Source organism: Rhodamnia argentea, chromosome 9 (genome assembly GCF_020921035.1).
Source record: "Rhodamnia argentea isolate NSW1041297 chromosome 9, ASM2092103v1, whole genome shotgun sequence".
In the NCBI taxonomy this organism is placed as follows: Eukaryota; Viridiplantae; Streptophyta; class Magnoliopsida; order Myrtales; family Myrtaceae; genus Rhodamnia; species Rhodamnia argentea.
The window spans coordinates 5,809,130-5,833,719 of record NC_063158.1 but is presented as its reverse complement, the minus strand read 5'-3'; the positions used below and the strand labels follow the sequence as shown (position 1 = coordinate 5,833,719).

General features: G+C 38.2%; 2 protein-coding genes and 1 long non-coding RNA gene across 6 annotated transcripts; all 3 read right to left on the bottom strand.

Annotated features, from left to right (window-relative positions):
• Nucleotides 1-351: 351 nt before the first annotated feature.
• LOC125316693 lies at nucleotides 352-1,749 on the bottom strand. The gene is made up of 3 exons (XR_007199781.1): nucleotides 1,672-1,749; nucleotides 1,561-1,566; nucleotides 352-363 (listed from the first exon to the last, which is right to left on the bottom strand). It is a non-coding gene; the product is annotated as an uncharacterized LOC125316693 (long non-coding RNA).
• Nucleotides 1,750-3,211: 1,462 nt separating this feature from the next.
• LOC115748567 ((+)-neomenthol dehydrogenase-like) lies at nucleotides 3,212-23,480 on the bottom strand. 4 transcript variants are annotated; one of them, XM_048285656.1, is made up of 5 exons: nucleotides 23,443-23,480; nucleotides 5,041-5,290; nucleotides 4,610-4,678; nucleotides 4,019-4,189; nucleotides 3,212-3,810 (listed from the first exon to the last, which is right to left on the bottom strand). In XM_048285656.1, the coding sequence occupies exons 1-5, from the start codon at nucleotides 23,463-23,465 to the stop codon at nucleotides 3,370-3,372; spliced, it is 954 nt and encodes a 317-aa protein (XP_048141613.1). In that variant the 5' UTR covers nucleotides 23,466-23,480; the 3' UTR covers nucleotides 3,212-3,369. The 4 variants fall into 4 exon arrangements, with proteins under 4 accessions (XP_048141613.1, XP_030540945.1, XP_030540943.1 ...); XM_030685085.2 differs by lacking the exon at nucleotides 23,443-23,480 and adding an exon at nucleotides 15,417-15,460; XM_030685083.2 differs by lacking the exon at nucleotides 23,443-23,480 and adding an exon at nucleotides 10,829-10,935.
• On the bottom strand, nucleotides 21,286-23,540 carry LOC115748568 ((+)-neomenthol dehydrogenase-like). The gene is made up of 5 exons (XM_030685088.2): nucleotides 23,443-23,540; nucleotides 23,070-23,319; nucleotides 22,320-22,388; nucleotides 21,982-22,152; nucleotides 21,286-21,764 (listed from the first exon to the last, which is right to left on the bottom strand). The coding sequence occupies exons 1-5, from the start codon at nucleotides 23,463-23,465 to the stop codon at nucleotides 21,324-21,326; spliced, it is 954 nt and encodes a 317-aa protein (XP_030540948.1). The 5' UTR covers nucleotides 23,466-23,540; the 3' UTR covers nucleotides 21,286-21,323.
• Between the last annotated feature and the right edge of the window lie 1,050 nt (nucleotides 23,541-24,590).

Here is a 24,590-nt window from a genome sequence, read left to right as displayed (position 1 = left end):
TATTATATTTATTTTATTATTTATTATTTTAAAAATTATTATTAAAAATGAATCGGAATGAACCGGCGGTTCCGAAGCGGAACCGGAACCGGCCCGGAACCGGCGGTTCCACCGAACCGGCCGTGTCTGGTAACCATGTATGTAAGGGTATAATCAGTAATGTAACAGCAAAAACAATAAGAAATCCAATATAGAATAGTATTTCCAGTGCCACCAGATATGATTGATTAGCTAATGTTTCCAAATTTAATGCTGGTTTGTTGGAACCACATAAACCAATACCCAAAACCTCTATTAATAGAAAAATGGAACCCCCCGTAGTGTACAAAATAAATTTTGCATCGGAATGCAGACGTCTCTTCCCTCCCTCCCTCAAAAAAAATCAATAGAAGTAGATAAACGAGAATTAATTCTAACTCCCACATGATGAAAAAAAGTAAAAGGTCTCGAGAAGAAAATGACCCTATTTGACTGTTGTGCATTGCTAACATCAGAAAATGGAATAATCGGGAATCTTGAGTAATCGGCCGAGCCATTAAAGTAGCTAAAGTGGTGATAAATCATGTCAGTAAAATAGGTCCTATAGAAAGTCCATTTATTCCCAATCTCTGGTAAAAATAAAAAAAATGAATCCATTTATGATCCTCTTTTAGTTGGGTTAATGGATCATTCAATTGAAAATGATAAAAAAAAATGTATAGGTAATTAAAAGGAGTTCTAATAAGCATATACATATAGTATACCACCTTATTACCTTATTTCCTCTATGAGGTAGAACGAAAATTAAAGAACTTGCGAATATCGGCAAAAGTACAAATTATTGTTAACCAAGGAAAATAATTCGTGGTAAAGACAAGATGCACTTGGACAAAAAAAATCCATACTCAATAAAGAAAAAAGAATAATATATTATCTATTTTCGAGAATGGGTTTTTGTTGGTAAAAAAAATCAATTGAATTCAAAATGTATTTACGTATTTTTTATGGAACATTAATATGCTAGACCCATGCTTCGAGCTGTTTCATGGCACAAATAAACTTGAGTGCTAAAAAAATCCATTGGACAGGCGGATTCACATCTCTTACAACCAACACAGTCCTCTGTTCTTGGAGCAGAAGCAATTTGCTTAGCTTTATCCTATACATATATCCTAAATCTTTACCGAATGTGACATCGGATCTATAAGTTTTTTAATATCATCAATTTTCGATCTAGTAAACTTGTAAATGTATCATATATTTAGACACTCGACGATTCAATGGATTTTACCATAATTTTCTAATCAATCGAATTCCGGATTGAGTCATGAGATCGGCCCAAGATACTTTGATTTCTTATGTTTTTCTCAAACCTACGTATTGTACATGCTAATTTGAATTGATGAATATTCTGATTTCTACAATTAATAATATATAATTAATACTACTTATTTGTTCATTTATTCAACAAATTTGATTGATTGATATGAGTTGATTTTCTGTTACGATAAATTGACGAAACGATAGCTAATCCAATAGCTGCTTCGGCCGTTGCAATAGCTATAACAAAAGTGGAGAAACTATCTCCTTTTAATTGTCGACTATCCAAAAAACCTGAAAATGTTACGAAATTTATATTAACCGCATTGAGGATAAGTTCAAGACACATAAGGACTCTAATCATATATTGACTCGTGATCAATCCATAGATACCAATAGAAAATAAATAAGCACTCAAAATAAGTACATGTTCGAGTATCATTGACCAGCTCCTTATTAAAGGAGATATTTTCTCCCATTTGTGCCTCATAAAAGAACTCGTAGGTTGATGTATCATTATCCCGATAATATAACAAATGGTTCTTCTATCGCGCATGATGAGGTGAGAAGAAGATATAAAGAATAATAAAAAAAAGAAAGATAGAATTGAGCAACTATATAGGTATCCTTTGTGCATTGCATACACTATACAATAGAATTCACTTTACCTTCCATTTCGATCGAAGAAAGAGAAAAATATATAGATTAGATACGGGGTTTATCTGATTCGGATCGGCAAATGATCCAATTACCATCCTTCCTTTCGGAGCAGTTAAAAAAAATACTAAGATGGCTCCATTGCTTTTTATATATTTATCTCATCTGTGATTAGCAATCCCAAAGTTTTTTTGTGTACCCATTCATAACAAAAACATAAATATTGTTAAAAGTTTTCTGTTGTGAAAACAAAAATGTTTGTGACGCCAAAATGGTAACGGTCACCGATAAATAAGATAAAATCGAGAATACCCTTTATTTTTATACTAATTTCATACTACTCTTTCAAAATATAATCTAATGTTTTGAAACAAAAAATTTCTCATATCGAATTCGAATTGCCATGCTATTATTACTTAATATTCCTATTTATTATGGCGAAGGCATAGCCTTTTTTTTTGTTCTTAAAAAACTCATTGGCGCTAAGCGTGAGGAAATGCTAGACGTTTGGCAATCTCTCCGCCAACCAGAATAAAAGATCCCATTGAAGCGGCTTATCCCATGCATATTGTATGCACATCAGGTTGCACAAATTGCATAGTATCATAAATAGCTATTTCAAGAGTTACCCATCCGCCATGAGAGTTTATAAATAAATACAGATCCTTGTTATCATTCTCTATAATGAGATATACTGTAAGACCAATAAGTTGATTTGAAATCTCGCTATCAACCTCTTGGCCTAAAAAAGTAATCTTTCTCGATAAAGTCGGTTGATTAGGATAAAATTTGTATCTCTTAATAGCCGTACATGCACCTTTTGATGCATACGGTTCAACAAAAATTGCAAAAAAAAAAAAAAAAGAACCAATGTGTAGATTCCAGCCTTTTTTCCTTTTTTTTTTTTATTCATAGCGGGCCCTTTTCTAATCTAATTTTTTAATTTCTTAATGAAGCGGCTTTATTTTCTTCCACCTTTCAAGAAAGATGAGTTTTGGTTTTGTCCTCTTTCCCTTAAAAAAAAAAATCCATTAAATCTATTCAGGGTTGATGATGTATGACAGATAACATTAGTGAAGTGCAATCAAAATCTCATGATACTATTAATGCTACTGGCAAACACATTGTGAAGCAACTATCACTTTTCTTAGTATCTTATATGATTGTAGTTACGTCGAAAATTAAACCAAGCAAAACCTCAAAACCAAACAAGGCAGTTTTTTGGTTACAATCTACAGATTGACTCCATGATTTGCATGTCTCTTGCTTAGATTTGACACTTGCGCACCTCAAATCTTATAGTTATTTGAGCAATTAGAACTTTCAGGCATGATTTTTATTTGAAAGCAGAAATTAATACAAAGACAACGTATTGCAAATGCCTACATTCCCTCATTTGAAGACGAAACATCTTCAATTAAAATTAGGAAGGATAAACTTTTCGCCATTTGGAAGATAATAATCATCCTCATACGAGACGAAGGACGATTCTTTCGTCCCTTCAAAGAATCGGCCAGATGGGCCGTCATCGGGCAGCAAGGACAGACTCACGGGACCTTCCGCCCCTTCTTCCGGAGTCAAGAAACCGGTCCGGTGCAATATATCCGTCTTGACGAATCCAGGGCAGACGCAATTTGCACAAAACTTGGGGTACTTGGCTGCTAAAATCCTCGTGTAAGCGTTTAACGCCGCTTTAGAAACTATATAAGCAGAATGAGAAGCTGGCCAGCCATTGGTCCCCAGAGTACCTTGCCTAAAATCTTTTAGAAACTCCTTCAATACCTCGTCAACCTTGTCTTCCGTGAGGCATTTGGCATCGCTGAAGACGTTCTTAGCCCAGCCATCCGGGAAGAGCTGATCACAACGTTAGAAAGATGATTGAAAATTTATTCATTCTCTAGGGAAACTAGCCATGTAATTCGATTTCAAGAAAAGACCTCGAAGTGATATCTATGTATTCTCTTGCAAAAATGCGTTTTGCGTTGTGATAACTCAATAGTCAATTTCCATTCTATAGTTACTGGGAACTAACTCTGAAATAATGTGCTTCGACATTTCTTACCGCGAGCTTCCCGGCGCCAGAGGAAACATTAACAATCCTTGGCGAGTCAGATAGTTGGAGGAGGCCAATGAATGCATCAACCATCCTTTTGGCACCGCAATAGTTGATGTTAATGCACTCTTCAGTTAACTCGTATGTCGTTGTCGAGATTTCACTCCACTTAAGTTGCTCCTGCATCATTCCACAGAGAATGTTACGAAGGACAGTTAGAGGTCACGGAATTGGCATGGTCCAACACGGAATATGCATCTTAAAATTCCAGGGGCTCATCATGTCGTCTTATAGAAGGAGTTAGCTGCAAGAAATCATATCAAGGTACATTGTGTTTGGAGCACAAAGCTAGTTCAAACCGGCTGATTCTTGAATGCTTCTTTCCACGGCTTTCTTTCTTAACCCGGTAAAACTTATTAAAACAGCGAAAGTGTCACGACCTCAGTGCAATAATTCGCGTCATGCTCTTATGAAAGAATCCCTTGCAATCACTCCACAAGGCTGAATAGATGACAGTAGACGTCACAGAGCAGTATTTGCCGTGACCTTCAAGTGGATAACAAGCACCCCTCTCAGTGATCAGATAAACAAAACCCATACCTTTCCGATGCCGGCTGCTCTTAAAGCATCGGCATCAACAATGCATCCCAATATAGCAGCGTTGTTCACCTGGAAAAGAAATTCTATCATCACAAGCACAAGGCCAATCGTAAAACACAGTGCAAAAAGTGCTAGAGAAGACAAATTTTGCCCTCTAATATTCTCATAGGACAGCATTCCAATCTGGCCATTAAAATCAATCTTAGACTGACTAGATTGAAGGGTAAGAATTCTCTTCTCGATATTGCACTTTTCTTGCACCTACATTAATGCACTCTTAATAGTACTGATAAAGTTTTCATGGTACTACAGTAAGCTCATCTGCAATACATCATCAACTCTACATAGATGCTGGAGACACAACACTCCGTATCTTTCTTTGTTCTGAAAGAAATACCGAGGGCGAGTATTATGAGTCCTAGTGGACATACCAGAATATCGAGCTTTCCAAATTGGCACTTAACGAAGTCCGCAAGAGATGAAACGCTGGCAGGATCAGAGACATCAAGCTGGTGGAAGAAGACATGGTCAGAGAGGCCAGGCTCTAGTTTGAGCTTCTCCACAGCTTCCAGTCCTCTCTTCTCATCTCTTGCAGTCAATACCACCACAATCCCCTTGGAAGCCAAGAGCTTGCATATGGCAAATCCAATGCCTTTGTTTGATCCTGTTACAACTGCATACCTGCAACAATAAAATAGAATAAAAGGAGTACAGTGGAAATGGGGAAAAAACGAAATTGGAAGGAATTCAAAGAAGAAAAAGGTTTGAGGGTTAATGGGTTTGTTATCTCTTAGATGTGGAGTTTGCAACTGATGATTAACTTGAAATAGATATGGAAATGGGTCGAATAGGAAAATTACCAAAAAAAGCCTTAATTCTATTACAATTGTGCCAATTTAGTCCTAACATTTTGCAATTATGCCAACTCAGTCCATTTGACCGGCTAACGCTGACATGAATAATTCTTAATAATAGTTGCATGTTTTTCGAATGCAGCGAGGGCAGGCCCTCACCCAATATCCGGCGAGAGTCCCGGCCATCGGACTAGAGCGATGGCTAGTAATGTCTTTTTCCGTCCGCATCTTCAGGGACCGTTTGTTTCAAGAAGTTTTTCTATGATGGGGCAACAAACCAACATGTTCTTCTAGTTTCAATTTCAAAAAGAAATTCTGCATTTCATATACCCAAGAAAACAGAACAATGAAAAGTGGGAACGGTCTTCATTTTCTTTTTCAGTGAAGACAAAATCTGAAGAGATTTTCAAAACCCAGACAGTCTTTTCTCCATAGGAAAACAACGTTAAACATAAATTCTTTATCTTGCACATGCAAAGGTAAGGCCTTTCTTGTTTCTGTCCTAATTTTCCCCTGTTTTCTTTTGATGAATGAGGAATTCTCTGCAACGACTGCGGAGCTAAATACCGAAAATAGAAGGATAAGAAAGTCCCTGCACGCAAGAGGAAGAAGAAACGGGATTCAACACGAGAGAATTAGAGTATACCTCTTTGTTGACTCTGCCATTTTGATTCCAAACTGTAGCTACTGGGAAGTTTTCACTGTTACTTTTGCTTGTTTACTCACACACAACACAAGGTGCAAGGTCATGGACTCGCAGCTTATCTTGTGCAAGTCACTGGTGCTTGTTCTTTCTCCTGACCACAAGTAACGAGTGGTGCAGGAAAATATCACGGATGAGGTATGCAATGACGCAGTTCCTGTGTAGGCTCAGTAGAGAGAGAGAGAGAGAGGGTGGGCATTCACGGTACGAAAGAAAAATCAAGATGGGATAATGTAAGACCGAACTCAAGGAGAACGTCTAAAGATGGTCAGCATAAGAAACATCAATCTGTTTAAAAATCAAGATGAGATAATGTAAGACCGAACTCAAGGAGAACATCTAAAGATAGTCAGCACAAGAAATATCAATCTGTTTCCAATTGAGTGTCATAAATTAAAAACATCGATATACCATTTGTTACCTTCACCCAAGGAGATCGGTGGGGAGATCGCTAAGAGAAAGCTCAAGTTCGAACCCGTCAACATATCCAGTTAGATCAACATTCACTCAAAAGCTTAAATTGATGAGTTATGAGCTAACTAAGATATATTAATTGCTCAACACTATATTATTTCTCTGATGTGGGACTTTCTAACATAACTCACTTGTGTATTCTAACACTACCGGCCACGAGCAAGGTGGCTTCACCTAAATCTAGCAAGGGCTTGCATGCCCTCGCCTGTGGCCAACGAGGCCACAATAACTCTATGAGAGGCCTTCGCAGTGCTACCGGCCGCGGGTGAATGCCGCCTTGCCTAGTATGAGTGAGGGCTTTGCAGTCGGCGAGGGTCGCTGGTGACCCTTCTTGACATAAAAAAAAAAAAAGCAAAGAAAAATGACATACATGTGAAATTAAGTAAAAAATCCAACTTAAACAATTGAATACAGTTTTATTTTTCACATGTCACGTTAAAATTATCAACATAAAAATGATTGCAAATAATATTTTTCTTACGGTTCACTTATGTACACTTTATTTTGCTCAAATTAAAATGCGAAAGACATAGGACGGATTTGCTCTTCATTAGACATATAATTTGATGTTTTACAACAAGGAGATAACAAGACTTTCTTTATTGGTCTAATGCATTCCCCGCGATGGATGACATTCTAATATATAATAAACAGCTGCATAACCTTTCGACCAAAAAAGAAAAAAAAAGTTCTTGGAACCTTGAAAGATCATGAATAAAAAATTGTGGATTTTATTTCAAATAAGTCTATTCATCATCTGAGGACGGCACAAGCTTTGACATGGTTATTATAGCTTAGCGGCAACCAGACAACTCACCGAAAGACTCGCATTCAAATAATGTGAAGCAAGTATCTCTTTTTCTGAGCGACTTTTTAATTTTAGCTATGTCCAAAACATAACCAAGCAAAACCTCAAAAAAGAAAGAAAAAAAAAAAACTTGATACTTTTTTGGTTACAATCTAGAGATTGACTCCATGATATGTCTCTCGATTTGATTTAATGTTTGCGCATCTTGAATCTTAACAGTTAGTTGACTAATCACAATTTTTAGGCACGATCTCCATTTGAGAGTAGGAAATCAATATAGAGAGGTTCATACAATCAATAGTGTAAACCTTACTATTAGGAACGCGAACCTTTGAAGAGAAAAAATAATAAGCAAATATTGTTTACGCGCAAAACCCTTTCAAAATTAGATGGAGAACAGTCAATGTACCGCATTAGGTAATCTCTCCATTAACAATATCAGTATCAAAATTACAAGTTTCACTGTTTCAAGCTTCGGCATTATAAATACAAAAGATGTTTCCCCAATATATAGCATGAGTTTAGCGCATATATAGTGATCATAGAAATCACATGTACGCCGTTAGCACTAAAAGCTTTGTATATTACTTTTCTCTATCAGACTTCACAATTCCGCCAATAATACAATAACTTATTTTAAATCCTTATTAGAGTGGAAATCAAAATTCTTGTTTTGCTGTTATCCCTTAACTATTCTCTCTTATCTATCAGTCGCTATTCCACTCGTCTACATCTCACAAAAATAAAATGGGCAACCTCTTCATTCAATAGAAGAACCCGTGCGAGTGGGAGGGGCAATATACCGCAAATGTATACATTCCTTCATTTGAAATTGAAACACCTTCAGGTAAAATTAGGAATCATAATTTTTTCGCCATTTGCAAGGACAATATCTTCATACGAAAGGAAGGACGATTCTTTCATCCCTTGAAAGAATCGGCCAGATGGACCGTCATTGGGCAGCAAGGACAGACTCACGGGACCCTCCGCGCCTTCTTCCGGAGTCGAGAAACCGGTCTGGTGCAATATATCCGTCTTGACGAATCCAGGGCAGACGCAATTTGCACGAAACTTGGGGTACTTGGCTGCTAAAATCCTTGTGTAAGCATTTAACGCCGCTTTAGAAACTACATAAGCAGAATGAGAAGCAGGCCAGCCTTTGGTCTCCAGAGAACCTTGCATAAAATCTCTTAGAAACACCTTCAATACCTCATCCACCTTTTCTTCGGTGAGGCATTCGGCATCGCTAAGGACGTTCTTAGCCCATCCATCCGGGAAAGACTGATCACAAGGTTAGAAGATGATTGAAATGGTATTCATTCTATAGAAAAACTAGTCTAGCTTAACGTAAAGCTTCGTGAAATTCGATTTCAAGAGAAGATCTTGAAGTGATATCTTTGTATTCTCTTGCAAAAATGGGGTTTGCTCGATGTGATAACTCAAGGGTGAATTTTCGTTCTTTAGTTAAGGGGAATTAACTCTGGAATAACGTACTATGACACTTCTTACCGCAAGCTTCCCGGCACCGGAGGAGACATTAACAATCCTCGGCGAGTCTGATAGTTGGAGGAGGCCAATAAGTGCATCAACCATCCTTTTGGCACCGTAATAGTTGATGTCAATGCACTCTTCAGTTAACTCGTATGTCGTCGTCGAGATTTCACTCCACTTAAGTTGCTCCTGCATCATTCCACAGAGAATGTTAGGAAGGACAGTCAGAGGTCACAGATTTGGCATGGTCCAACACGGAATCTGCATCTTAAAATTCCAGGAGCTCATCATGTCATCTTATAGTAGGAGTTAGCTACAAGAAAAAAGATCAAGGTACATTGCGTTTGGATCACAATGCTAATTCACGCCGGCTGATTCTTGAGTGCTTCTTCTTTTTGCGACTTTTATTCCTAACCAGGAAGATCTTATTAAGACAACGTGTCACAACTTCAGTCGCAATCAGGCTCTCATGAAAGAATCCCTTGTAATAATTCCACAAGACTGAATAGACGACAACAAATATCGCAGAGGTCTTTTTGCCATGACCTTCAAGTGGATAACTAGCGCCACTTTCGGGATCGAGACAATTGATAGTTCAATTAAGTTTATATCTGAACACCATGATCAGAGAAACGGAAACCATACCTTTCCAATTCCGGACGCTCTTAAAGCATCAGCATCTACAATGCATCCCAAGACAGCAGCATTGTTCACCTGGAAAACAAATTTTATCACCAAGTCTTTCTTCTGCAATAAAAGCACAAGGCCAATCTAAAAGCAGTGTGCAAAAGCGCTAGGCTTTTGCCCTGTAATATTCTCATAAGTCCTCATTCAAATATGGCCAACAAACTCAATCATTAACTGACTAGACTCCATCTTAAACTGACTAGATTGAAGGTTAAAAAATGAGGTGAAACATTTGTCATCTGTATATAAGCCATGTGTACATCCTTGTATTACAGAACACATGGATGGATGTAATACGATGTCGTGATGTATCCTATATGTCCTATGCATGGATCGAAACTATATGTTCTATACAATACGTAGAGAAGCACAAGTTGGTGATTTTGAGTACTGTGCCTCAGATTTCATGAATATAGGGAATTCTCTTGCATGTCAAATTAAACAACGAAATCCCCCTAGTCAATCACATCACTCTTTAGAAAAACAAATGTGCCTCAGATAAGGAAAATGCGAACATATTCCTGGTAAGAGTATGGTGTTGGTGTCCAAATTAGAGCTGTGGGCTGGTCTCATAGTCATCACTAGTCACAGCTATGTGACGGCATCCCAACCCTTAAACTCATATGTCAATCTATTCCCCAGTTCCAGGTACATCAAGAATTCTCTTCTCTATATTACACTTTTCACGCACTTGCGCTAATGCACTCTTAATAGTATGATAAAATGTTAATAGTACTACCGTAAGATTATCTGAAATATGCCATTTACTCTGCATAGGTGTTGGGGATACAACATTCATGTATCTTCGTTGGTTCTAAAAGAAACACCGAGGCCAGTCTTATTATTACTAGGGACGTACCAGAATATCGAGCTTTCCAAATTGGTGCTTAACAAAGTCTGCCAGAGATGAAACGCTGGCAGGATTGGAGACATCGAGTTGGTGGAAGAAGACATGTTTAGAGAGGCCAGACTCTAGTTTAAGCTTCTCCACAGCTTCAAGTCCTCTCTTCTCATCTCTTGCGGTCAATACCACCACAATCCCTTTGGAAGCCAAAAGCTTGCATATGGCATATCCAATGCCTTTGTTTGATCCAGTAACAACTGCGTACCTGCAATAACAAGGAAAGAAAAGAAAGGAGTACAGCGAAAATGGGAAAAAATAAGTGGAAGGAGCTGAACGAAAAAAGAAAAGGTTTGAGGACCTCTTAGATTTGGAGTCTGCCATGGACGATGAACAAGAAATGGACATGGAAATGGGTTGAACAAGATGGGAATTTATAGGGGAAAAGGAGGTGATTGTTAGGTGACAGAAAATTGTTTTCGAATAGGTTTTTCGTTGATAATTAACCAACATCTCACACAAAAGCAGAGATACAGTTATCTTGGGCAACAGAAACAGAGTTATTAAGATACCTCCAAGTCGAGCGATAACTGGTAAAGTGACAGTTCATTTCAAAGGTTAACAGTCAATGACTTTTAAGCTTCAGCCTACTTATTTACCATGTACATGTAAGAAGTATGTTGGAGTAGGACCATAAGGGAAGAAGCAAAAAGGATTAGCTCCAGGGAGCTAATCCTTTTTCCTTCTTCAAACTGAAGTTATTTCTCTAGCAACCTAAACTCAAGTTATTAATCACTGGGGGATGGCCACTCTACCCATTTGGTAAGAGGGAGATAGGAGGTTCGAATCCCCACCTTCGGAGAAAGTGGGATGGGGACGCGTGAGGAGGAAGCATGGTTCATAACCTGCAGAGAGAGAGAGAGAGAGAGAGAGAGAGAGAGCCTAGGTTTTTTAACGGAAAAAGACTTCTCAGACTTTGTCAGCATAAAAAAAAAAAAAAAAAAAAAAAAAAAACTTGCCTCAAACCCAATAGAAGGAGCCGCTGGAGGGTTCTACTCGAGGGTCGGCTAATACCTTCCCATTTCAACATTTTCCTCTAGTAAACAAATAATATTCGTTTGCATCTCCTGAACTAATTAGTCAGTAGAAAATATTCAATAACAATAACAAGTTATGTTTAGACATTTTCATAAACGGTGAATTTTTTTTTCATTTATTCAATTTTATATATGATACAAGCGTTCATTGTTAGAAAAATATTTCCCAAATCAAGAAACAAAAGTAGTCTACTGATTGTATGATGAAGCCCAAGCTTTGGCATAATTATTATATGTTGGGCTTTGCCAGTACAACAGACTTTAGGTGACTAAGAGAATCACAATATTTTGAAAGTCACAAATTCTTAAAGAATGGACCCCAAAATAATTTTTAACTAATTGTTAATTTTTTTTTTGTGGTTCAAAATAGACTATCGATCTTACCGTCATCCAAAGATTATTACAAAATCAATTCTTTTATATATTAGAGCACAAAGACAACTCATCAAAAGACTCGAATTGAAATGTTATAAAGCAAGTATCGCTTTTATTAATAACTTTGTTTATTTTAGCAACTCTAAAAATATGGCCAAGCAAAACCATAAAACTAAACCAGGGAGGCTTTGTTATTACAATCTAGAGAATGAATCCATGATTTTCATATCTCTTGCTTAGATTTGGTAGTAGCGCATCTCAAATCTTATAGTTTTCAGGTAAACCAAATTTTTGAGGCATGGTTTTTTTTTTCTTTTCTTTTTTTTCCGGAGTTGAAATAACATATATGAATGAAGAGCATGTAAACTTTATATGAATGGTCCACTCAAAAACATATTTCAAATCCTTATTCAATGGGAAAGTGAAGTTTTTATTCTCTATTTTGATCTAGTTATTCCCTTGTTTAGATCCGTATCCATTCCACTTGTATAAATTCCACACAACTACTAATTTATATAGAGGACTTTGAAGCTGTTAGGAATTAGCTTCATAAAGGACTTTGAAGCCTGGACCCATTTGTATACCGCATACATATGAGAAGTAAGTAGACGCAGGACCTTGTTCACGAGGGAGAAAAGAGTATTAGCCCCTTCTCTAGTAACCTAGATCGGTGTGTGTTTGGGAGAGAAGGTTAGGACTTTTTTCTGGCAGTTGTTGAGAAAAGTCTAACAAGAAAAATTGCTTGAAATCCAATTGAACGAAGAGTTAACACAACCAAAAATTACAAACTGATACATTAGTGCCACATTTTTGGGTTGAGGGAAAAAGTAACTATCATATCGTGAGTTTTGAAGGGCCATAAGCATTAGTACACGTCCAGTCGAATCGTCAGAGGTAATCAAATGTACCTTTTCAAATATTTAAAAGAATTAAAAAGCTTTAAATCTTTTAAAAGTGGCATATGTTTACACCAAAAAGTGACCAAATCTTTATAATCTACATGTCAATTTAAGTGAATAGCCAGCTCGGTGTTAAGTTCGATTTGTTAATCGATAAGTTCTCGATAATAGAAACACTTATCGATAACATCAAGATAATCGAAAATCGTGGTATACTGTTGTTGGTATACGATGGCGATCGGTCAACAATTTACAATTCATAAATTTGTTAAAGTGTTGAATGCTCAAAAATGAAGAAATGAGACAAAATGAAGATGCCAACGGAAGATGAAGACACAAATTGACGGTTAAGTCCAATGGCTCTTGAGATGTTGTAACCGCCCGTGGATAAGGTCGACATGTGATCATGGGTCTAATGTTACGGAGATGTGATTGTAACCATCATTAGAGTATTAATTGGTTATGGGCAGTTATACTTTATAGTTTATAGAAGGTTGTGTGGCATTTGTATATATACACATCATCATAAAATAAACTTATGTATTTTCTCAGTTTAGCAATATTTCAATTTCCAATACTTGCATTTCTTTCGTTCAATTGTATTTCTTGATCCTTGTTAGGCAATTCAATTCATGTTTCAATCGTCACTGTACCCGTTTTAAAAAATCCAAAGAACAACCTTTGATGAAAGGTATTTCACTAATTGGGACAGGCCCTATTTCTAAGAAAGCAATGACAGAAAAACATCATCCAACACTTTTGATTGATAATTTACCAACATCATGTACAAAAGCAGAGATATAGCTATCTTGCGGAACAAAAATTATTAATTAGACACTAGATTCATATGCTTTGGTCGTTGCGACCTACATCCACGGAAAGAGTGACACAACTACAAGTTAAGCGATAAAACAGAGATTGCAGCACTCAAGCCAGTCAAGGACTCTCAGTATTTCCCACCTCAATTATATCCAATAATTCACACAATATTTTTAGTTTGTTGAGAAAACCTCCTGATATATTTTGAAGTTGATAAAATTATCCATGTTTTATATTGATCTTGAAAAATGCACGAGTTGTTTGTGTTTTTGGTAATATCCACATTGAATGGACCTTTGATATGATCATTGCGAAGATTCTAAACCGCTAAAAGAACCAGAGTGAACAAGTCTAGAAGAATGGAAATTCATATGAACTTGGAGGTACTAAAGTATTAAGTCTACGAGGATTTACATCACTATCGTACTTGAAGTGTCTTCCAAGAAAGAGTTGGACATAACCCTGAACCCAGATATGATCAGAGCCTGATATTAGCAAAAGCCTGCAAAAGCTAGATATAATCAGAATATACGGCAGCTAGATATAAGCAGAAGATTCCGAAAGTCTTAATAAGCACAAGCCTGGTGAAAGATTTCATATAACTGGAAAACTGGATATAACCGGTGATTGTGGCTATAAGTGGAGTACTCAAACTACCTGCAACAACAACCTTGTCACTATCTTATTTTGAGACATTTTATATCGTCCGCCGACAACTAGTAGTAACCTAGTGTAGATTCCTTATATCAGAGATTTTGATTGGCCAAGATTATCTATGCGACATATTCAATCATGCTAGATATCTTGGTTGATTAATAATCATTTAGAAGGGAAGGTACCTTCCATGACCAAAATGCTCTATTTTTGACAACCTGAAATTGATCGTATGGGCGATCAAATCTACGAAAATTTTGATTGATCGACTTCAACGTCTACCTTGATCTTTACAACAATTGTCCAACTGTCATATTGGAGATTGGTCCTCTTGAAGATTATCCAAAGGGAAGATTGGATTCTAGGAGTATTGTCATGACAACAATACTTAAAGTAAGTTTGTCTGCAATACATCATCGACTCTGCATGGATGTTGGGGACACAACATTCGGTACCATTGTCGATTCTAAAAGAAATACCGAGGCCAGTGTTATGATTCCTAGGGACGTGCCACACAATCCCTTTGGAACCCAAAAGCTTACATATGGCAAATCGAATGCCTTTGTTTGATCCTGTAACAATAAGGCTAAAGAACACTAGAAGTGCCAAAACTTGTGTACGACGCTCACTTTAGTGCCAAAACTTTCAAAACAATCATTTACGTGCCAACTTTTTTAAAAACGAGCACTTAAGTGCCAACTTCTTTTAAAGACGATCACTTTAGTGCCAACTCCAATTTGAGCTGGCGTAGCTTACCGAAAATCCGACATGTGTTAATTTTTATTAATATTTGAGCTGACGTGGCTCGGTGAAGTTGACATTGAAATGATCATTTTTTAAAAAAATTGGCACTTAAATGATCGTTTTTAAAAAAAGTTGGTACTTAAGTGATCGTTTTTAAAAAATATTTGACACTTAAGTGATCATTTTGAAAGTTTTGACACTAAAGTGAGCGTTGTACATAAGTTTTGGCACTTGTAGTGTACTTAAGCCGTAACAACTGCATACCTGCAAAAAAGAAGAAGAAGGAATACACCGAAAATGGCAAAAAAGATTGGAGGGAATTAAACAAAAATGAAAAGGTTTGAGGGTGTGGGTGTATTACCTCTTAGATTTGGAGTCCGCCATTGAGGACGATCTTGAAATGGACATGGAAAATGGCTCAATAAGATGGGAACTTATAGGGCAAAAGGAAGTGATTGTTAGGTGACAGAAAATCGTCTCCGAATTGGTTTGATTGATGATACATCTAATACAAAAGCAGAGATACAGCTATCTTGGGCAACAGAAGTAGAGTTATTTAAGTGGCCTCCAAGTAGAGCGATAACTGGGGAAGTGCCAGTTCATTTCACTGGTTAACAACAGTCAATGACTTTTAAGCTTCAACCTAAACTGAAGTTATTGAGAGAGAGAGAGAGAGAGAGAGAGAGAGAGAGAGAGAGAGAGAGAGAGAGAGAGAGAGAGAGAGAGAGAGAGAACCAAGGACCTTTGCCAAAAAAATTGACTCCTTAGCAAGAGATTGCCTGAACTGGAACCTTAAAGACAACGAATAGAACCACATATGGCTTTTTCTTCATTTTCATGTCTCGTAATCTGGTATTTTGTGCATCTTGAAACTAGTAATCGTCTGACGAAGCAAGCAACAAGCTTTTGCATGGTGACCATTGCTTAGCAATGTGTTCCACCAACATGTTACGGATTATCCTTCAAGTTGATTCACGCTTGGAGGATCCAAAAGGGGCCAAAGAAAGGATCGGGGTGCTTGTCGAACAAAACAGTTCGAGCACATGATATGGCTTTATACAGCACGGGAGGTGTAGTCCGGCCAAGAGCGATGTTCGGTCCGATAGAAACAGAATAAGCAAAATCGATAGACTCTCTAGAAACACTTGATGAAGAATGACATAATATGAATCGGGAGAGCCAGTTTAGGAGAAAAGCAGCGTGCTCTTCAAAAGAAACTTCACCTTCGGACCAAGCGAATTTCTCGATGGGGATATCATATCGAAGATATTCATAGGCAAAATCAGAGAAACAAGAACATGGACTAATACCTAACGAGGCTTGGTCCCAAAAAGGAGGAAGACCAGTGATTGTCTTCACATCCAACAATAGGATTGACGACGGCCCAAGCGAGAGAAAGCAGCAGTTCATGAAAGAGAACAAAAAAGAACAGAAACTTCCTATCACATTGAAGTTTAGATCTAAGAGGAGACACAAAAAAAAACTCAAAGGCGCTAATGGGGCATTGGACGAGTTGGTTGAGCTTCCTAGGCCTTAGACAGTTAAACCGATGAGGTTCTAGGTTCGACTCCCAACAACCATATCTTGGGAAACATACTCGGCGGCATTGGCATACTCTCACTACTCCGAGAAATAGTCTAAATGACATTTTTTTTGCCAAAAGTTGTGTATAGAGATCACTTTGGTACCAAAAATTTTAATCGAATCACTTTAGTGTCAAGTCGGAGACAAAAGGATCATTTGGTGCCTCCGGCGAAATTATCCGGCCAAAACCGCCCCGTGGCATTAATAATTAATTTTTAATGTAAAATGACATTTAAAAAAATAATAAATCCACGTGCCCTGCCACGTGGACATCTACACTTTAAAATAATCAAAATAACCAAATTCAAATTTAAAAATTAGCTAAAAATTAAATTAATTTTAAATACAAACTTTATTTAAAATAAATTTAAAAATTAGCTAAAAAATTTAACAAAAAACCTTAAACTTATAAAAAAAAAAGGGGGACATTTCTAAGTAGAGAACCAAGTGGCGAGGGCTCATGCAGCCCCCACCACCGTCGGCAATGGTCGGCAGTGGTGGGGCATGGCCAGCTGAGGTCGTTGAACCCTTGGCCGGATTTGGGTGAGGGCCGGCGACCCTCGCTCGATCTTGGTGAGGGCCCGCGAGTCCTCGCTCGCGGCCCGCCGGCCCCCGCCCACCGCCGGCCATTGCGGGCGATCGGGGGGGTGGCCGCGAGGGCTTGCACGGCCTTGCTGCCTGTTTTGTAAAAGTTCGGATTTTTTTATTTTTAGTTTTGACTTATTTTGTTAATTTGTAACCTAATTTTTCAATTTATTTTGCAAAAAATTGTACTTTTTGATTTTTTCCCATTTTTTATTTTTTTATTTTTGTAAAGTAATTAATTTTGTATTTTTATTTTTAGTATTTTTTTTTCAATTTTTACCTTCTTTAATTGTTGACTAGACCTCACCGGAGCCACGTCATCTTTAAATAATAATAAAATACTGCCACGTCAGATTTTCCGCTGTAGCAAATTGAACTTGGCACTAAAATGATCGTTTTTCAAAAAACTTAGCACTAAAGTGATCCGATTGAAACTTTTAGTCCCAAAGTGATCTTCGTACACAACGTTTAGCACTAAAAATGTCCTTTTACCTACCATTAACATAAACTTTCATTAAAAGCTGACAAGGTTTTAGATCAGTGGTCTGCTTTTGACCAAGCTCGATCGAAAATAAAAGCATGATGGAGTGGGAGAATTTCCTCATGGTAACGAGCAAAAAATTGGTTTAAAATGGATGGAGGAGGAAGTGATTTGAAATGAGGGCCTATATAACCTGGTAAGGTTCATCCTCGCCTTGCCCCATGAATGACGGGATAGCGTACCTCTTCGCTCATGGATTTGGAGAGAAGTGAATCGACCAACGTATGTCCCAGATGATTTTTTTCAATTGCGAACCGTGCCACACTTAGGCCTTGGGTCACTGGACTCGGCCTAAGTAAGTTTTGCCCTCACTCTTACTCTCACACTCAAGGAACGGAATTGTTAGAGAAACTCTAGGTTATTTGCATTGCTCAAATAAAATGGATAATGCAAATGAGGGGAGAGCTCTCCAAATTTACAAAAGTCCTTCTAATTACAATTAATGACCTTCTATATGATCTAATGTAGAGTATATCAATCATTGTCTAATCGATCCGATGAAAGAAATTCGCTTGATCTTGCAGTGTAGGATATTGATCCTCGTCCCATCACTCCAATGATGGAGATTTGTTCTATCCAACGGTTGAGAGAATCAATCATTGTTACTCAAACCCAATAGTAGAGAACAAGTGCCCCAAATTAATCTATTGGTTATGATGAGCCCTTTCTGACCAATGATGTGGGTTCCTTTGGATTGATGACCTAGTGCTCTTTGGTCTGTGACATTCTCCCCTAGTAAATCCAGTGACGCCCTTGTTGCCTCATCGTGGAAATGTTGGATTTGATTGGGGAATTACTATAGAGACTGTCGATTTCCAACTCGCTTCACTTTCGAGTAGTCTCTTCAGGGAGAAGAGCACCATGAGTGCTAAATGTTATGTAGGACACTCACTACAGTATCAAAAGTTTCTCTCGGAGTGCCAGCTCCGATCTGCTTGGTCGGAAATCCGATAAGGCAGTTGTTATTAATATTTAAAGCCGACATGGCTCGCCAGATCCAATCAGCAATAAATAAAAGAAGCTAAAAGTTGAAATAGAAAAATAAAAAATAAAAAATACAAACTTAATCAGATTAAACAAATAAAAAAACTAGAAATTTTTTTTAAAAAGGACATGTGTATTAGAGGTCCTAAAACTAGTTACGAAAGTGCAATTGAGTCCTAAAACTTATAAAAAGTGCATTTAAGCTTAAAATTTATCAAATTGGTGCAATCGAGTCATTTTCTTTAACTCCGTCAATTTGGACTAACGAAAAATAATGATGTTTTTTTAATATTCTCTCTCTCCTACGTGGTTTTGACATGGCTAAGATGACAACAATTTTTAATACAAATTTTATTTGAATAAATTTTAAAATAAGCTTAAAAAAAAGACAACGTTGGAAATCAAGCAGCGAGGGTTTGCATAGATGTTGCTGTCGCTGCCTCACCATGGGTTGGGGGGTTGGCCGACGGGAGTTGCCATGCCCTAGCTAGTGGCTGGTGACCCCCACCGACCGAGGCTCGGCGACCCCCTCGCCGCCTGGTTCTCCACCTCTCTCTCTCTCTCTCTCTCTCTCTCTCTCTCTCTCTCTCTCTCTCTCTCTCTCTTAATTTTTTTTAAGCTTATTTTTGAATTTATTTTAAATAAAATTTGTATTTTAAAAATATAGTTTTAAGCTTACTTTTAAATCTAATTGTAATTTATTTCAATTTATTTTAAAGTTTAGAAGTCCACGTGTAAGCCCACGTGGAGTCATTTTTTTTAAATGACACTTTATATCAAAATATTAAATATTAATACCACGTATAATTTTGGCGGAATATCTCACTGGAGACATTTTAGTAATCATTTTTTTCTCGATTTGGAATTTAAATGACCCGACGGAAATTTTTAGCACTAAAATGAGTGTTCTACACAACGTTTGACACTTCTAGTGTTCTCCTTTCCTCCACTTCGCCATAAACTCATGAAGGTGGGGGTAATATTTTCGATGAACATAACTTCTGCTTATGATGGATTTTTTTTTTTTGGGTCAAGGTTATGATGGATTTGACTTCCTGATCTTGTGCGACTCAAATTCCCATTGGTGTTTGATGTGACTTCATGCGCTTTGGATCATCTAGGCCCTTGTGATATAGCTTGACCATACTTACATGGAACACCGGTGAGACTTAAGCCGATAAAAGTGTAAAAAAAGTTCTAAATCTATTGTATTTGTGTCAATTTAGTCCTAAACCTTTTGCATTTTTGCCAATTGAATTCATCCAATAAATTTTGGCCGAAAATTATTAACGTGGATGCCAGTCGTCCTACATAACATAGTCAGTACTGACATTAGCTTTTTAAAAATTTTCTTTTAAATTTTAAATTTTTTTTTTGGTTTTTTCTTCATTTTTTTTTCTTTTCTTTACCCTTTTTTTGATTGACGGCTGGAAAGGGCCGACTACAAGAAAAAGGAAAAAATAAGAAGAAAAAATCAAAAATATTATTATAAAGCTATAAAAATATGTCCACATTAGCAAATTTTTTCTTCCGTTTTGCCACCTTGTAAAGACAAGATTGGGCCAGGTTGGTCTCCATTTGTCGCTCCTTGGCAAACTTGAAAGCTGAAGGACTACTACCTTTGTACACCGTGGCTATGGTATCAGGGGTGAGCAGTTGTTGGCCCATCACTATCTCGAATGGACTTCAGCCAGTCGACCTGTTCTTGTGTAAGTTGAATGAGAATTGCACCACGTCGAGCGGTTTAAGCCAATCATTTTGGCTTGCGCTCACGACATGTCGCAAAAAGAGCTCATTTTGTGAGCAAGTAGAGCTCGATAAGGGCATTGGTTCGCTTTGTTTGTCCATCGGTTTGTGGACGCATGTTTGTGGAGAAGTTCAAATCTGACCCAAGGAGTTTGAACAACTCCGTCCAAAATTTGGACACTTCACAAATTTGGCTAAATGTCGGATATAGAGAAACTGAAGGAAGAAGAGAAATTGAAGATGCTAATTGAAGATGAAGATACTCAGTGACGGTTAAGTCCAATGATAATTGAGGAGTTGTAATCACTTGTAAATATAGGCAGTTACACTTTGTAGGAGGCTATATAAAGCCTCGTTGAATTGTTGTAAATGGGATCATCAACAAAAACACGTCTGTGTTTTCTCAGTTTTAATTTATCAATTTTCAATTTTGACAATTATTTATAATGTAGATTAAGTTGTTCTTGATTATTATTGCCCAATTTAATTCCTCTCCAAATCACCTCTGAACTAGATTCGATAAAAACCAAAAATCAACCTTTGGTAAAAGTATTTCGCTGCTTGGGTCAATTCCCAGAGAGACAATTACTGAGGAGTGCACCTTCATCATCTGTGACTAAAGTTGGAATCAATACAAAGTTATTCATCCAATTATCAAGGTGTAAACCTTACATGAATGGTCCATCGAACAACATATTTCAAATCCTTATTGGAGGGGAAAGTGATTATTCTCTTTTTTGTATCAGTAGCTATTCCACTTGTCTACATCTCACACAAAGGCAGGATATTGCAAATGCCTACATTCCCTCATTTGAAGACGAAACATCTTCAATTAAAATCAGGAAGGACAAACTTTTCGCCATTTGGAAGATAATAATCATCCTCATACGAGACGAAGGACGATTCTTTCGTCCCTTGAAAGAATCGGCCAGATGGGCCATCATCGGGCAGCAAGGACAGACTCACGGGACCCTCCGCACCTTCTTCCGGTGTCCAGAAACCAGTCTGGTGCAATATATCCGTCTTGACAAATCCAGGGCAGACGCAATTTGCACGAAACTTGGGGTACTTGGCTGCTAAAATCCTCGTGTAAGCGTTTAACGCCGCTTTAGAAACTATATAAGCAGAATGAGAAGCTGGCCAGCCTTTGGTCGCGAGAGAACCTTGCCTAGAATCTTTTAGAAACTCCTTCAATACCTCGTCCACCTTTTCTTCCGTGAGGCATTCGGCATTGCTAAAGACGTTCTTAGCCCAGCCATCCGGGAAAAACTGATCACAAGGTTAGAAAGATGATTCTGAAAATTTATTTATTCTCTAGGGAAACTAGTCATGTAATTCGATTTCAAAAGAAGATCTCGAAGTGATATCTTTGTAGTATTATATTGTTATAATGGGTTTTGCCTTCGATGGGATAACTCAATGGTGAATTTCCATTCTTTAGTTACTGGGAACTAACTCCGGAATAATGTACTTTGGCACTTCTTACCACAAGCTTCCCGGCGCCGGAGGAAACATTAACAATCCTCGGCGAGTCAGATAGTTGGAGGAGGCCAATGAGTGCATCAACCATCCTTTTGGCACCGTAATAGTTGATGTTAATGCACTCTTCAGTTAACTCGTATGTCCCCGTCGAGATTTCACTCCACTTAAGTTGCTTCTGCATCATTCCACAGAGAATGTTAGGACAATCAGAGGTCACAGAATTGGCATGGTCCAACACGGAATATGCATCTTAAAATTTCAGGAGCTCATCATGTCATCTTACAGAAGGAGTTCAATTACGTTTCCCTCCATACACCATGACCAGAGAAACGAAAACCATACATTTCCCATGCCGCCTGCTCTTAAACCATCAGCATCCACAAGGCATCCCAAGACAGCAGCATTGTTCACCTTAAAAAGAAATTAGATCATCACGGTAAAGCACAAGACCAATCGAAAAGCAGAGTGCAAAAAGTGCTAGAGAAGACAACTTTTGGCCTTGAATATTCTCATAAGTCAGCATTCAAATCTGGCCATCAAAATATGATGTTGCTATGTATCCTATATGTCTTATTCGTGGATCGAAACTATGTGTTCTATAAAATATGTAGAGAAGCACAACTTGGTGATTTTGAATACTGTGCCTCGGATTCTCTTACATGTCAAATTAAACACCAAAATTCCCCTAGTCAATCACATCACTCTTTGGTAAAACAAGTGCGCCTCACATAGATAACGGAAATTCGAACATATTCCTCGTATTGTATGGTGGTGGTGTCCAAATTAGCGCTGTGGGCTGGTCTCATAGTCCCCATTAGTCACAGCCATGCGACAGCATCCCAACGCTTAAACTCATATATCAATCTAAACCACAATCCGAGGTACATCAAGAATTCTCTTCTCGATATTGCACTTTTCTTGCACTTGCGCTAATGCACTCTTAATAGTATGATAAAATGTTAATAGTACTACCGCAAGATTATCTGAAATATGCCATTTACTCTGCATAGGTGTTGGGGATACAACATTCATATATCTTCGTTGGTTCTAAAAGAAACGCCGAGGCCAGTATTACGATTACTAGGGACGTACCAGAATATCGAGCTTTCCAAATTGGTGCTTAACAAAGTCTGCAAGAGACGAAACGCTGGCAGGATTGGAGACATCGAGTTGGTGGAAGAAGACATGTTTAGAGAGGCCAGACTCTAGTTTAAGCTTGTCCACAGCTTCAAGTCCTTTCTTCTCATCTCTTGCGGTCAATACCACCACAATCCCCTTGGAAGCCAAAAGCTTGCATATGGCAAATCCAATGCCTTTGTTTGATCCTGTAACAACTGCACACCTGCAGAAAAGAAGAAGAAGAAGAAGAAGAAGAAGAAGAAGAAGAAGAATACACCGTAAATGGGAAAAAAATGAAAGGAATTAAACGAAAAAGAAAAGGTTTGAGGGTTGGTGGGTGTATTACCTCTGCGATTTGGAGTCGGCCATGTTTGATCAACTTGAAATGGATATGGAAATGGGTTGAACAAGATGGGAATTAATAGGGGAACAGGAAGTGATTGTAATCGTCATCGAATTCATTTGATTGATGGTTAACCTAACATCTTATACAAAAGCAGAAATACAGCTAACCTATACATACAATGTTGGAATGGGACCATCCGGGAAGGAGGAAAAAGGATCAGCCGCTTCTCTACCAACCTAAATTGAAGTGATCGATCGATGGAGAGATAGCCTAAGTCGTTTTCCGGAGAATGACTTATCGGGCGTTATGTGACGCCCTGGAAATTTGGCTTCCATTTAGTAATAGAATTCAGTTATGGAAAGACCGTGAATTCTAGTTCGTTGCTCAGAATTGAATTTCTAAGGATTTAGTACCGGAAATTGGAAAATTCCCGATTTGTCGATCGAATTAGTTTAAGGTACGATCGTTTGGTCGTTGCACCGTAGAAATGGAAATTCTAGCACCCGAGCCTCATTTTAACCAAATTGACTCGAGGTTGGAGTAAATTGCCCTCCGTTGGATTTTCGGATGCTCGAATTATCCTTGGTTGCAAAATGACCAAATTACCCTTTGCCAATTTTTTTTGAAATGACAAATTTTCCCCTAGGTTTTCTTATGAATGCCTAGACAAGAAATTAAAATGAGATGGGGCCCACTCTATCCCTTCCTTCTTGGTCAAAGGCGGCAACTCTTCTCTTCCTCTCTCTCTTTTCCATGTGAACTCCCCTGCACAACCAACCCTTCCTCTTCTTTTTCTTTCTGTTTTGCTGTCATACCAGCCCACTACCGCACACCACCACGTCCTTCAGCCACCTTAACATTCCTCCGACCTTTAGCCACCACCTTCGACCACCGGAAGCCGCCACAGAACCGTTGGAGGAGTTGAAACAACTGCTACTTCGAGTCTACTCTGTTTTAGCCTCTGTTTTGCCCGGTTCTGTCCTCAGCAGTTGTCCGCCGTTCCGCCGCCTTCCTCCGCCCATCTCCGACCACCACTCACTCCCCGACACCCCCTCAGAGCTCTACCATCAGCCCCACGAAGCTCCACCACTGTCGGAGACCCAAACAACCCCGACCAAACCTCCCCTGTCTCTGCCCCTGCATCGCAC

Coding starts and splice junctions, on each gene's coding strand:
- LOC115748567 (XM_030685083.2), bottom strand. CDS start 10,875: ATGTCCATTTCTTGTTCATCGTCCATGGCAGACTCCAAATCTAAGAG. Junction 4,190..4,609: donor GAGCAGCCGGCATCGGAAAG/GTATGGGTTTTG, acceptor GGAATGATGCAG/GAGCAACTTAAGTGGAGTGA. Junction 3,811..4,018: donor CTGGCGCCGGGAAGCTCGCG/GTAAGAAATGTC, acceptor CGTTGTGATCAG/CTCTTCCCGGATGGCTGGGC.
- LOC115748568 (XM_030685088.2), bottom strand. CDS start 23,465: ATGGCCGACTCCAAATCGCAGAG. Junction 22,389..23,069: donor TTGGAAAGCTCGATATTCTG/GTACGTCCCTAG, acceptor TTTCTTTTTAAG/GTGAACAATGCTGCTGTCTT. Junction 22,153..22,319: donor GAGCAGGCGGCATGGGAAAT/GTATGGTTTTCG, acceptor GGAATGATGCAG/AAGCAACTTAAGTGGAGTGA.